This window comes from Centruroides vittatus, unplaced genomic scaffold (genome assembly GCF_030686945.1).
Source record: "Centruroides vittatus isolate TY-2023 unplaced genomic scaffold, ASM3068694v2 contig_559, whole genome shotgun sequence".
In the NCBI taxonomy this organism is placed as follows: domain Eukaryota; kingdom Metazoa; phylum Arthropoda; class Arachnida; order Scorpiones; family Buthidae; genus Centruroides; species Centruroides vittatus.
In genome coordinates, this window is record NW_027122332.1 from 873,052 (window position 1) to 888,069 (window position 15,018).

The 15,018-nt window shown below is 31.4% G+C and overlaps 1 protein-coding gene across 3 annotated transcripts in view; it reads left to right on the forward strand.

The window, feature by feature from the left end:
• The window catches only part of LOC136978876 (neuronal-specific septin-3-like), a 32,974-nt gene continuing 17,956 nt past the window's right edge, over positions 1-15,018 (forward strand). Inside the window, exons 1-3 of one of the 3 annotated variants that reach the window (XM_067274707.1) lie at positions 1-364; positions 1,211-1,247; positions 6,247-6,402. In XM_067274707.1, the coding sequence (XP_067130808.1) occupies positions 362-364; positions 1,211-1,247; positions 6,247-6,402 (196 nt within the window). In that variant the 5' untranslated portion in view covers positions 1-361. Of the gene's footprint in view, positions 365-1,210; positions 1,248-3,104; positions 3,307-5,606; positions 5,733-6,246; positions 6,403-15,018 lie in introns of those variants that run through there. The other 2 variants (XM_067274708.1, XM_067274709.1) reach the window with 2 other exon arrangements.

The following is a 15,018-nucleotide window of genomic DNA, read 5'->3' on the forward strand; positions in this document are numbered from 1 at the left end:
TAAATGAGCGATAGTCTTCTCTACTTATCTATGCCGATCTATTACTTTTAAACTACGAGAGTATGAGCATACGGGGAGAGGATGTTACGCGTAACTCCTACCAGCTGATTACCATAACAGACAGGTAGCACCTTTAAAGTTTTAACACGGTTCTACGGGTTAGTGCCACAGCGCCACCAAACCCTCGAAGAAAACTCGATTGAAGAAAACAGTATGGCGCCGTCCAGACCGGTCACAATTTTTCTTTGACTGTGTTACTCATACATGTGTTACGCTAAATAGATAAGTTACACGCGGGATTTCTATCGACGTTTAATCAACGCTTTCCATAAACATTCATGAACAAGTCTCGTATCGAAGAATGGTAAGTCATGTCATTTTCTAGGAATTTTTATCTTTAAAATTATGACTTAACAGCGGTTACGATCTTTAACTCGAATTACTGTATTTAAAATTAAAAGCGTCGATTTGTTATTTGTTAAAGGAAAAGGGGGAAGGGGGAGATTTAAAAAAAAAGCAATGTTGGGGGCAGCGACCTAGACGAACTGGTGTGGCATGTCTGGTTTTTGCACCTAGGCGCGGTTTATCTTAATATAGGCGCAATTCTTTACGAATTTTAAAAGTTTCTCTCTATTTTAATAAGGAAAAAAGAGAGTAAAATGGGCGAGACTTCGATGACAGTTGATGAACAACAGGATCATTGTTGCAACTTTGCTTCCTGCGAAGCTTTAAATTTATGATATCAGCTTTGCACTTTGACGTCCCGTGACTTCGAATATCTTTAAATAAATATATATGTATATATATAAAACGTTACATTCTCGAGCCATTCTGTAATTACATATAAATTCCTTTCATTTCCCACATTTTTAAAACAATTTTACTTTAATTCGTGGTTAAAATAAAGCATGGATTTTTATGGCACCCGCCTCGAATGTATGTCAGGTATTTCCAGACAAATTATCGAACTTAAACCAATGGAACCATATAATGGAAGCATTAAATGTACTTAAAGAATTTGCCTGAAGTTCAAGGATAAAGAGGCTTTTATGCAGTCGGGACACGGTACAATTGGCCCGAAGCTATATTTAGAATGTATATGGATTAATCAAAATCATAAACTGTGTGATTTTCTAACTATAGATTTATCTAAAATATTAAAAAATAAAATTATATTTAAACGTAATTAATTCCATCTTTTCTTAATCAGGATAATCACGTAACGTTACCGATTTCGGTCATCGAAGGTGAGTAACCTTTTTATTGTATTGTACGCTACAATATAACCTCGTTAAGCCAATTTTTAATTTAGATACAGAAAGATATCGAACAAATACGTTAAATTTCCTTAAACACTCCTATAAATTTATATAAAATTAATCTACAAATGACCTTCCTCCATTAGGTTAAATACTCTGGTGACGCATTCGCAGCTGCTACTGTCAGTTACCCAATAGGGCGATAGATTACGCGTAAACGAAAAGATAATAAACTTTTAATTAACTTCCATAGTTTCATTTTAATTATAAATAATGCTCGAGTAATGAAGAATATTATTTTAAAAGATATTTTAATGGCGTATCCTCGAAAAAATTAGCGTGAGTTTTAAGGAGAAAGAACAATTTTTTTTTTTTTTTTTTTAATCTTTTATTATAGAATTTTTAAATATCAGGAATTACATTTTATTACAGATTTGTATACTTTTTTTCTTCTTTATAATTATTTTTTATATAAATTTCCTCGTTTTATAGACATAAAACACATGGCTATCTGTCAACGAAACAATAATTAATTTTGAATAAATAAACGCGATTTGCTCCAATTCCGTTCGTTGATCCCTAAAACTAAAAACAAATTATTCGTCTATTCATTAAATATTCGTGAATACTCTTGTAATATTTACAAATTAAAACACTTTTCGATTGGATAAATCCGAGTATCGTACGACTCGATGCTTACAGATAAGCCATAGAAGAATCCAAGGTATTAAATTACACGCTCGATATACTTATATTAATAATACAATATCGAAATTTATAACCTTTTTTATACGTAAATTTCCTGCAGCGGGAGCGAAACTTGTTTCCATTTTCCCAAAGAAAAAATAATAATAATAATAAAAAAGAAAAAAAAAAATGGTGATGATAAAGTGACTTTTGCGTGGGATGACTAGTTGGATATCTATTTTCTCAAGGTTGTCTGAGGTTATTCAAATACTAATGCACATATATATAAACTATACTTATAGATATATTTACAGATCATTACTAATAGGTTATATAAATATATTTAAGTACATATTAATGATGTAAAAATATTTTATACGCCCTTTTTTAAGTCGCTTCTCGATGCTCGTAAATTTCTCGGAATGACGCTTTTTCGCCATTTATCAACAATTTAGAGTTAAAGAATTCTTAGAAAATCTTCATTCGCTGGAGTTAAAAAGTCGTTATAACTTAGAAATATTTCCAGATGGCAAGACAAACGGTTCCATCGAAAAAATAAGGAGGAAAAAAGAAAAAAAAAAGGAATAATTTAATCTATCAAGTCTTTACAAATCCTTCTAAGAATTCTCGAATTATTCTCTCTTTCTCTCTCTCTCTCTTTTTTTCTTTTTTTCCTGTATAAGAAACTGTTGTTAGTGTAAAATTATGATATTTACATGTTCGTAATTTAACTAAATAAATTATTATTCGGTTCCTTTTTACGGTTACTTAATGACGGAAGCGGTAACTTTATTAAAAAGTTGATATTAAGAATCACTTTAATGGCTCTCTCTGTGTTTATATATAAAGAAAAATATTATTTTTATGTGTAAATAACTAAAATGACTTCTTAAATGTTTATAAACAAAGATTTTTTTTAAGCATTTTAATTCACAATTCCTCTATTGAAGTAGCTCGAATCTTAACGCATTAACACGCACATTTTTCTAGAAAAATTTAAAAAAATTGTGTTTAATTAATTAACTAAGCTCATCCGAAGCACTTAAGCATCTCTTAACGAACTCGTATTTTCGAATGATGTGGAGTCTTATCTTCCCAGCTTGCACTCCCGGTCGTTAAAATCTAGAAAAATATCATCATCCCCCGCCAGGAAGACGGGGTAACGTTTGCAATAATATCAATTGGAAGTTCACAAATTGCGAAACTGCGCTTCTCGGCTTACATCTGTCTAGATTTGAGAGTTAAGTCTATAAAAACCGAAACCCGCTTCCGGCCTCAACATAGCTCTTCCCATACGCGACTCACCCAGTACATTCTTTCGTTTCTGGCCTCTACGTTCTCCCCACTGACACGCCCTAAAGTGAGTAAAAACTACAGCTATTCTCCCTTTCCTCATCTAAAAAAATATATATATATATATTCCAATAACTCAAGTATGAGGCATGGCAACCATAACATTGCATATGCCAAAGATTACCATCTTTCTATGGCATTCTATGTGCTGTAGCACATAGAAAAATGAATGTATTAACTTCATTTATAAATGAAATTTAATTTAATAAAAAGATTTAACATTAAATAATAATAATAATTTTTGAATTACATCCCAAAAAAGTTAAAGATGTTAACACACACACACACACACACACACACACATACATCCAATTGGAAGTGATGAGGATTATTGTATCAAATTACATGTAATAATGCAATTTATTTTTGTATTAATTTATTTAATAATATCTAATTAATAAATTAGATTATATATATTAATCATTTAATCTAATTTATTAACTAAATATTATTATTATTAAATGATTTATTTTTGAAGAGGAAATTAAATTAACAATTTAAATGTGGTTGTATAATGATAAGACACTTGTATATTATTTCCTTATATATATATAAAAGACTAATTTGGGGTCTCTCTATGTCCAGGGCCATTCAAATATCCCTGCTGGCACCTTATATCTGAACCTGTTCACATGTTTATGTAGAAAATATTATATAATATAATATATACAAAATAAAACCTTCAATTAATTCAATTTTAATGATAGGAGATTCTATATTAGTAGATTTAGTTGAGCCATTTTTTTAATACAAATGCTAATTGAGGGAATTCCAAGACTTCAATCTCTTATTAATTCAGTCTGGTTAGTTCATGGAATGTAAGTAATGTAAAATATATGCAGGGTGTCTAAGAAAATGTATACACACACTCTAATGACTGTTGAATTATTAAATTTCTTGAGAAAGCATCAATTAGGATAGTTTATTTATTATATATTAGGATACATGACATCATTTCCAGTTGTTTAACATCCTTGAACAGTGTTAGAGAAGTGTTCAACAAGAAATCTATTGCTTCCACTGCTTGTTTTCTACTAAAAGACATGTTTTAATTAGGGATTATCAAAATATGTATACATTTTTTGAGGCATTCTGCATACAAATGCAATACAAAATTCCAGAATAATATATAAAAGTCATATTCCTTCCAAGATGATTCATGAAGATAACAGCAGAGTAACCAGTTCAGTTGATGGCATCCTGTTTAAATTATTTTTTTTTTTTTTGTTATATAAAAGAAGAGAACCAGTTGCTCTAATTTGTTAAGTTTTAAAAAATAAATTAATTTTTTTCCCCTCTAATTTTAGATATTTAATTACAACAATCTCCATCTTCACTTTGTTCGTAGTGTTAATTAAATTTGCTGCTCTGTAAGCATGCGGAAGTTATCCTGTGCGTGTGTTTTTCTGATAAACGATTCCCTTCCTTCTCTAGGAGGTGTTACACTTTTAGAGTTCACTTTCTTATCTAAAATATATTATTTATGAGTTTTTTTTAAAATCAGATATGAGGATGGAGTTCATCAATTTACTATAGAGTTTGTAAGAAAGAAGTAATAATCTCCTACAAACTGCAGAAAAGATGCCAGCAGGATCATTTAGCTGAGGCCCTAGGCATAAAAACATACCAAAATTTAAATCTTTTACGTAATAAAGCATAATTTCGTGCATATATTTTTCTAATTTTTGGAGAAAAAGTCATGGCTGACTTCATCTCTTTCAAGCCATTAAAACTTTGCTTTATGCTGATTTAACTTTAAAATTATTGCTTATAATAGTTTAATTATAATGTTAACTTAATTAAGATGAAATCAGATGTAAACTACATTAAATAAATCCACTTTAAGTGAGAAAAAATTCGATTTCTATATAACTGTGTTGCATTTAAGATGATCTCCAAGTCAATGCTGCAAAATAAACCCCTAAAATATGCATTAAGAAATGATTTGCACACAATTTTATTGCATATAAATAATATATAAAGGAGTTCGAGCCTATTGAAGAGGAACGAAAAGAGGATGTCAATAGAAACGTTTCTCAATTGTGCCACCGCGGAAGCAGACAGAATGGCGTTGGATATTCATACAAAAATACCCCCAATTTATATTAAACAATTTAAATTTCCTTCAAATTTTCATTGTTAGATGCAATTGAAACGATTTAATGACTACAAATAAAAGAAAAAAAAAAAAAAAAAAATTCGAGGAAACGGTAACGAAAACAGGAAACGAACGGATGAGGGTACTTTAATCAATTGTTTTCTCTTACAATGATCTTCAATTTATAGTTTGTGGCCCTCTTGTAATTCCAAAAACTATCCCGGATCAGTAAACGATCGCATGTTTTTCACACAAATCGTATTTTTTAAGTTTATGAATGGAATTGGCACCCTTTGCGAGACTACCGAGTCACTTATCAGAGTACCAAAAGTAAGGTGAGAGGTCAAAGATAACCGATTAATAAGCTAATTTTTATCAATTTTAACGCATTGCAGACTGTAAATTTAGCCATTAAATCATTTTCTTTATGGAATTATTGTAAATTCATAGATAATATGGCAAGTATTTCACGTTTCTACGCGAATATTTACATTGGCTTCATTACAAATGCAGTAGATAATCGCCAAAATTAAATTTTAATGCTAGTTTTCATCGCTGTTTTTATTATTTTTATAGTATTATATCGTAAATTACATATGCTCCAAGGTTTTTCATTTACTAAAATTAAGTTTTAATGAGATAAATTTAATTATTTTGGAGATTTAGACATTAATCTCTGAAAGTTTCCTAGATTACTCGTTGAATATTATGAGCGGTTTTTTTTTATACAATTAATTATCCTTGTTTCCTATGTAAATATATAGCAGAATGTATTTATTTTTGATAATTTTATTAGGATAATAGCCACATTTTGTAGGTATTTTACATACGCTATTTTCCTTTGTGCAGCTTTGAGGGAGACTTTTGTAGCGGCAGATACAGATGGAAGAGGATATATCGACTGTAAAAGCGTCGTTAACCTGATTCGTAGGGTACTAGGTTCAGCCATAGCTAATTCTGACAGAGAAAGACTTCTAGGAAAAGCCGAGTTACTAGCAAAAAGAGGTGAGTGATTCACCCTCTCAAAACAACTTCTATTTTGTTCTTTCCTTTCTCCATTTTCTACTGAAAAATTCTTTTCTAACTGACTTTATCTGTTATAAACATAATGTAAATAAATTATACTAAGGTACGAGGCCCCATTAATGGCCATCAAGCTTGAGTTATATTTATTTCAGTCATTTCTTGGTGGGAATTGGAACTGGTCAAAACAATAGTCCAAACTTGATTGGTCTTAATCGCGCCCCTATCTTACATTAAAATTCGAGATTTTTTTTTAAAAAAACTCTTTAATTTGTTGTCCCCGAGTGTTTTTTTTTACCGACTCCGTAGCCTTAGACTACAGCTAGAATCTCAATAGTAAGCGAGAATCCCAAAATCATCTGTAGAAATTTCTCCTGGATTCGTATTCTGATTCCTCAGAACGAAAGATTAGCATTATAAAAGACTTTAACAAATATTTGATATGGTTAAAGCCCTCTTGTGTGTCTTAAGAGTTGAATTAGAATTCCAAGAACATTATAAAATTATTTATTTATAAAAGAAAAAAACGTTGTTTTATTTTCAAGATGGCTCCTCTTCAACTTGGATTTCACGTGCCATTAGTCATTGAATGCTCTGAAAAGTTTTTCCATTTGCACTTTTTTATAAACATAATATAATTTTTTAAAAAAGATGATAAATCAATCATTCTGCTTGTTTGTCTAATCAAGAGATCATATCGTGTGTTTAAAGCTAATCATGTTTATAAAACTAATTGGACTCGTAAAATAAATATGATATACGACAGGATGACACTCTTCAGATAATAAAAGCACTTATTTACTGATTTATGCTTAATTTTATAAATTAATTCGATAAAATTTATGTTCCTTAAAGTTATAGACATTAACGAATATACATTCGAACCTCCGAACAACGACCACCTCTAAACAGCGGCCATTTCGAGTACTTTTTCGAACAAAAATTCATAGAAAATGACCTCCAAACAACTGCCATTTAGATATTTTTTTTTTTTTTTGTTTTTTGATCAAGTATACATACAAAATGACCTTCAAACAACGACCACCTCTAAACAGCGGCCAGTTTTTTTTCATTTTTGAACAAAATAGCAAGAAATATAACCTCCAAACAACGATCAGTTCTTCCTTTAGTGTCCTTTGCTCAGAGGTGTGTTTTACACGATATACATGATTTTGAATGGTAAATTTTGGTAAATTGACAATTAATTCTTACATATTTCACGAAAAATAATCTCTTTAAGTGGCGTTTACATGAAAATAAGACTGTTAAAAGGTAGTTCCATATCAAAAATAAAGGATTCATCATTCCATTTCTGTGGCATCCATCAGCATCAATCTAATGGATGCTACTAAAGTGAGGGGTGGTGATTCTAATCTAAAACTACTTTTAACAATAGGCACGAGGCCGTATATTTACATTGAAGTAATAACTAGTTTCGAAACCATTTCCCCGTCGAGGTGTGGAAAAGGCATTTGCTTCATCGACATCTCTGAGTACTACATCAAGTTTTTTTTCCCCACTTGAAAACACTAAGAATTTTTTTCTAGAACGGCCAACTAATTGCATATTTATAAGTGAAAATGTCGGCATATATTAATTTTCTTTTTTACTTTGCCATTTGTAATATAATTTGATCGCTTTGAAGTGGTGATTGGGCACATCTGGCATCAATTATCTGAAAGAAATCTTTATTTTTTTCTTGAGTTTTTATGAATAATTTTCTACGTATAAGTGTTTTAATAATTTTGGACACGCGAGTCCCAAATTCGAAGATCCTACTCCAAACCGATGGGATAATTAAAGAAATTGACTCTATTCTAAACATGGCACTATTCTGTACCATCTATTCCTTAATTATGTTTGATCATTAGTAATTATTGGCCCTATCAAAAACCGTGGCTAAGACTAGAATAGAATCTTAGATCGAGATTTCTCTGCAATCTCTTACCTTTGGAGATCCTAGTGCCAAATTTTGGACTATGATCTTCTAAGTTATGAGTTATTACGGAACAAGCTTCAGCTCTAGAAAATTCTGCTTTTTATTTATCTATTCGACTCTTGAATCATCCATTTTAAGTCTATTCGCTTTCGTACGAACAAAATAAAACAAAAAATTCGTACAAAATAACCTCCCAACAACGGCCATTTTTATGTTTCTTTAGTAGCCGTTGTTCGGAGGTTTGGCTATATTCCGTTAATTACGTATAAAGTTTTGTACTACTTTTGATCTCCTTCCTGATGTGTACAGCGATGTACTGTACTTTTTCTAAATCCTCTTTCCCCTTAAACTGTACTGTACAAGTAATTAATAGATGGCCCTTAATATACTGTATATTTAGCCAGGTACAGTTAATCCAAGCCATTTTGTACAGGTTCCAAGCGGATAATCCTACAAAATTTGATCTTATAAATGAAAATTTTATTTTGTTCGCATATTTTTATGTCTGGGAAAGAGACATGAGGATTCACATGTGTGTCTGACCTTTGGTTCTCGTGGTTCTCAGAATCTGGATCTACTAAACTCGAAAATCGGCGTTATTAATGAAGTGTTTTCAATTTCGTTCATATAAATCAATATTTTTCGATTATTTAATGTGATATTTTAATTGTTTACCACGAAAAGTGGGAGATAAACCAAATATATTCTTAAGAAATTAGGAAAAACGTTCATAAAGTATGTAGGAAAATCCAAAAATTAGCATTAAAATCCTGCGAGTGTTGAGGTCGTAAAGTACAACACAAGAAAACAAGTCACTTTTACGTGGGAAGGAAGGAGCTGAAGTTCAGCAATTGTTGTGGTTCTCGTCCCCTAAGGTTTTAGAAAAGATCAAAACACCTTTTTGTCCCGTGTCGTGCCCGAGGCTTTCTACGTGACCCCCTAGTTTTTTCTTTTTAAGTGAAGATATGCGGTAGTTGCAGACTACAATTGATACAGGATAGGTAAGCTTTGACTAAATTTATGTAAATTTGTAAATTTAATTGCAGTAATTAAATAAGAACTATATAAATTACAATACTTTTCATATATATATATATATATATATATATATGCTTGTATTGTTTCTATAAATAAGATATTCTATTCAAGTATGCACAATACAGGCCATTACAATAATGGAATTCCAGTCCGCCATTTTATTCTGCACATAAATAATTGAATGGTTTACTTTTAAATTATAAATTATTTACAGCAATTCAAGCATCATAAATGAACAGATTATATCATATTTTAGATGAGGATGATTCATAAATAAGTTATAATTAGTGTTTAAGTATGCAAAAACAATACTAAAACTGTTCTTATGGCTTTAGACTTAGTAAAAGAATGTGTTTGGAACACGAGTTAATGTTTAAAATTATTATTTTCTGAAATATTTTTGAACATTTTATGAATTCTTTTATGATATTTCACTTCTCAAGTCCTGGAATTTCAAGTTTTAGACACTATTTATTGGGTTTGTTACTTAAAATAGCTTGAATAAGTTGTAAATGTAAAGAAATTAAATTTAATATAAATATAGAATTATATATTTTATTCACAATTATTAGCTTTTATTTCTATAAAATATATTGCTTTACCTATCTCTTGCCTCTAGGCATTACTAATTTAAAAACTGAAGCATAAAAATTAAATTATTTACTTCAAAATTTAATTAATATTTCTAAGGTTTTATATTTGAATATATTTTAAATTTTTATTTGTTAATTCACAAGAGATTTTCTAGAATATGATATAAGAATGGCAAATAATTCTAAACATGGCTGACTTATGTGAAAACAAAAGCTGCTGAGTTAATTTACAAGAGATTTTGTATCATTTTCTCAAAATATCAGTATATTTATGTTATTATTTTCTTAAGGAAACTTAATTTAAGTTTAGTTTCAGCTATTTCTAAACTTAATTATACTCAAGATAAGGTTTTTATGAATTTTTTAAGGCCTCAACTAAGTTTTATTGTGATTGCCAGTGTTGAAGACAGTGTTAGATACATGCAAAGTATAATGCAATTGATAGAAATATCAAGTCTCAGGCTGGAACTGTGAATGAGATAAGAGCTTAGGTTTATCAATTGACAGATTTATGAGATTTACTGCCCTAAATCTGAGTGTATTGACACCTTGATCCCTTGATCTTCTATTCAAGAATGTGGTAAAATGCCCATTCGAAGAGAGATAATACGAAAAGTGTTTTAAATTTAGCTCAAGAGATTAAGCTTGTTTTTTGTAGAATTCTATTGTAATTAAAATTTAAAAGTATTCTCCTCAATGAATTCATCCTGTTGAACAATTTATTTACATCTTAATGGAAGATATTTACTATCTTCTCCTTCGTAGTTCAGTAGAATGAATGGTTTAAAACTATGGTTTTACAGAGAAAGATTTAACGCCATTCAATTATACAGTATAAAAAAGAAATTTCTGTAAATCTTCCTATTCTGAACTCTTTTCGCCCTGCTGGTACTTAAGAGGGCTTTTAGGTTCAGGCACAATAGGGGCACCCCGAGACATTGTAGCCGAGTCAACTCACTGATAAAAAAACTTTTGAAATCGAACCGTACTCGAACCCGAATCCCCCTTCTCGAATACATTATCTCCGACCGTTCGGTTGTATGCATCTGAATTTCAGTTCTTTCTAGTAATGTAAAAGAGCTACAATAGATTTTTAATTAACGTGATGCACCAATATGGCCGAACAAATGGGATGATCCTTACTACCCATGATAAATTATGGGAATCTGAAATTTTAACCTCTTAGTGTGTAGGATTAAGCTAATAAATGACAAATTTCGGTTACTAGAAGGGGGGGATACTTCATGAACTCGTGTTACTAAATTGAAAGAAAGATTAAAGGTCATTGTCCGTTAGGCCCTTGACAAATTGTTAACATCTGTTACGCTGCTCTGATGCTATCGCCGACATATCAAATTTATAATTGATGATATTATAGACCATGTTATTGTCATACTATTGTTTTTCATGGTATCATTAATACTCGATAATCCGAACTGTTTAGAAATGGATGCCAGGGATGTCGTTACGCTCTTGTTTTAGTATAAGTTTCTGTATATTTTTGTATATACGAACGTACAGGAAGTTACTGTATGAAGCGATTTTAAAATTAAGATGTGAAATATGTGTTTACTGTAGTCTATATATTGTTTATTTATTTTGTGGTATTCCCCACACAAAATTATCCGTAAATTAAAATCTGTAACGGTGTTGATACTTATGACGTCGGCGACGCGTCATCAGAATTAATATCGATTATATCATACTTGATATTTGTTTTAAGTGTATTTACTCCAAGTGTCAGTCATAAATAAGATTTTCTTATCAACAGTATAATCAGAAACATATTATGTTTCTGATTATACTGTTGATAAGAATATATAACATGATAATCTGTTCATTAAATATCAAACTTTTTTTCGTTTTTCCTCCATATATTTGCATAAAAAATATTTTAAAAATTAAATATATGTGTATTAAAAATATATCGGAAATAATAAAAGAGTTTTGATTTGAATTGATAAAATTTATTTGAATTTGTTCACTTGGCAACATCAAGTTGCAGAGAGATATATTTACGGTTGCCAGATTTCTCGGATTTTTTCCGTCTGCCATCTGGTGACAGGACCTTGTTCTAAAAATCGTCCTTATAATGAAATACTTTTTTTATTTTCCCACATTTTAAATGTATTTCTGTCACTGCAGAGTAAAAATACAGGGCACGTGAAGTTTTTCCAGGTTTTCACCTAAATATGGGGCAATTTCCTGTAGAAAGTTCTCCCGAGAGGCAATGCCCTTGTGTCCTAAGTGCCTTCTCCCATCCAAACCTGAATTTCCATGACGTCACCTCTAAAATTCCCTATTTATTCCCTGCCCTAGACTAATGGTTGGAGAATGCCGAGCAATAACGTCATGTTGACAGCTATGTTGCCACTTTATACTAGAAATGCAAGAAAAAATCAAATCTGAAAATTTTTGTTTTTTAAGACTAAAGAAATGTAATGGATGCGCTTTAAGACTAAATAAGCCCATTTTTTAGTATGTATAAATAATATAATAAACATTATTTCATAATTTGATTTCACGGAAAAATATTTTTAGAATATAAAATTCCCTAGATTTGGTTGTTTAAAACCTTTTCTTCCCTTTCCCCCTTTACTCTTTAAAAATTCCCTAGTTTTAGGGATTTTTTACCAGGGCCTCCGAGTAGAACATTAGAATTAATCATATTAATATTAATTAATTAATAGTTCTGGAAGCGGAATCGGTCCGAATAGCAAATTGGTAACGTATACAGAAGTTGCGGGTTCGAGTTCCGTTCCCGTTCCGGAATATTCAAAATTAAAATTAAAAATTAATCTATTTATAATTACTAAATTTACCATGAGATGGCGCTTAACCGCCTACTTCTAGCCAAATTGGTTTGAATTTTATTATTTAATAGCCTTAAAATAGCCCGACGGATAATCAGCCGAAAAGATTTTTCAAATATTTCACTCCATATATAAATTCTTCTCATGGAGAATTATGACATAACGCCTTTTTTCAAAATCCAAAAATTTAGGGAATGCATATTAAAATTTCCCAGTATTTTGGTGTAAAAAAAAAAAAAAAACAATGTTTGATATTTGAAAGATATCGACTGACGTTAATGTCGGCAATCCATAGAATGGAAGTACCGCATACAAGATACAAGTCGAGATATCGAGGATCAAATAAATCCTTACAAATGTAATTTCCAGGTCATGGGGAAGATTTCGGGAGACAACAGACGTGTTTTGTGAACTAACAGTACTTTACTTGCTGATCGGTTTCAGGATCTAACTACCAGATATCACCGGGAGATAACAGCACTAGCTCTCAGGCCCTGTTCGGTTCGTTCAGAAAGTGTGCACCGTTACGTCAATTTGACGTAATCTCTTCAGTTTTATAATAAACAACTTTTAGAAATGACATCAGATTGACGTAACTGTACTTTCTGGACAGAACCAACAAAGAGGCCTCTATATACCACGCTCTATAACTGTGATTGGACTGAAGATGCGTAAAGGATTGAAAATACTTTATCATATCTTAACGTCAGAGGAAAGGATCATTATAGTTTAATAACTTGAGAGGTTGTGTTTACTGGATGGGTTGATCTTCGAAACTGACTTTCTTAAAAATACAAGAATTCCTTACATATCTTTCCAAAAATACATTTGATCCTAACTTTATTTTCATGAATACGGCACTCGAGATGGAAAATTCTCATAGGAAATGAAAATATTTCATAAATAGTGGGGCCAATCAACACTATCGAACACAAAAAAACGTATATGTAGGATGCTTCGAGAAGACACGCACTGGTTCATTTAACTGATCCAGAATCTTCCAAGAACTAAGAATCTCTTGAAGATCCTTCTATCGTGTTGCTCATTTAATTAATTCTCGGCATGAATGCGTATATCCTTAAAAGCGATCATATGTGTTATTGTAATGTGGAATCTTCATTAATACCAGGAGATTTTGGGGTTTTGTGGCGCGCACACACCGAGTAGAGATTTTCCTCTTCTTCATTCTTCTTTTTTGGTAAATCTTCCATATTTAAAGCGCGTATAGAAAAGAATTATATAATTCATTATAAAACATTTCTGTATATATAGGCCTATATATCGGAAGAATCTAACGTAACAGAATTACGACTAATCTTTTATGACGCAATCACTGACGTAACTTTTGACATCACTAGATTTTCTTTTAATGACGTCACAGGCAGAAACCGTGACGGTGTGATATATAACAGTATATTTGGTTCACGTTATCAGGGATACCCGGAGGGAAGGGGAAGGGAGAAAATTGCCTCGAGCCCCGACCTGTAGTTTTTTCGTTTACTTCCTTTCATATAATAATTTAATTTGCTTTTAGGCCCCAATATGTATTTTGCCCCTCATGTTATATACCACAATTATACTGTAGAATGCCACGAAATTCTAATTGAAGATGAGAAAACTATCCTCCGTGCGTCAGTAATACAGGAGGCCCACCAGTGGCCGAGCGGTCTTCGTACCCTGAACACTGGAAGTTCGGTCGTGGGTTCGGACGGGCTGGCCACATAGAGTTTTCCGGGTTTTCTCCACGTCTGTAACACCTAAATAGGTGCCAGTTTCCCTTAAAAGACCTCCCAGTAGGTATACCCCCTTAGACAGATCGCCCAAGTGTTGCATTGCCATAACTTAACAAACAGTAATACAGGAGGGACCGAGTTCGAATTTGGCTCGTGTTTTCCCGACTGGATTACCCTAAAACGAAAAGCAAAATAATCACTTGAAATTTCCAAGTTCCCTAAACATTTCATAACATTTCTATTCCAAGTATCTACAATCATTAGATGATAACAAGCATCTATTCTTCTGCCCGTTAATTTTTGGTAACCTTACGTACAGACACTCAAACGGGCACATAAGCGGTTTATTGCCATCCTGAAATCTTATTATCGTTCCAAACATAAAAGAAAAAATTGTAATAAACGGGAATGATATATGAAATTTTTTTCCTACTTTCCTCCAGACGTAGGAAACAATTTACTCCTGTTTTTATTTATTTATT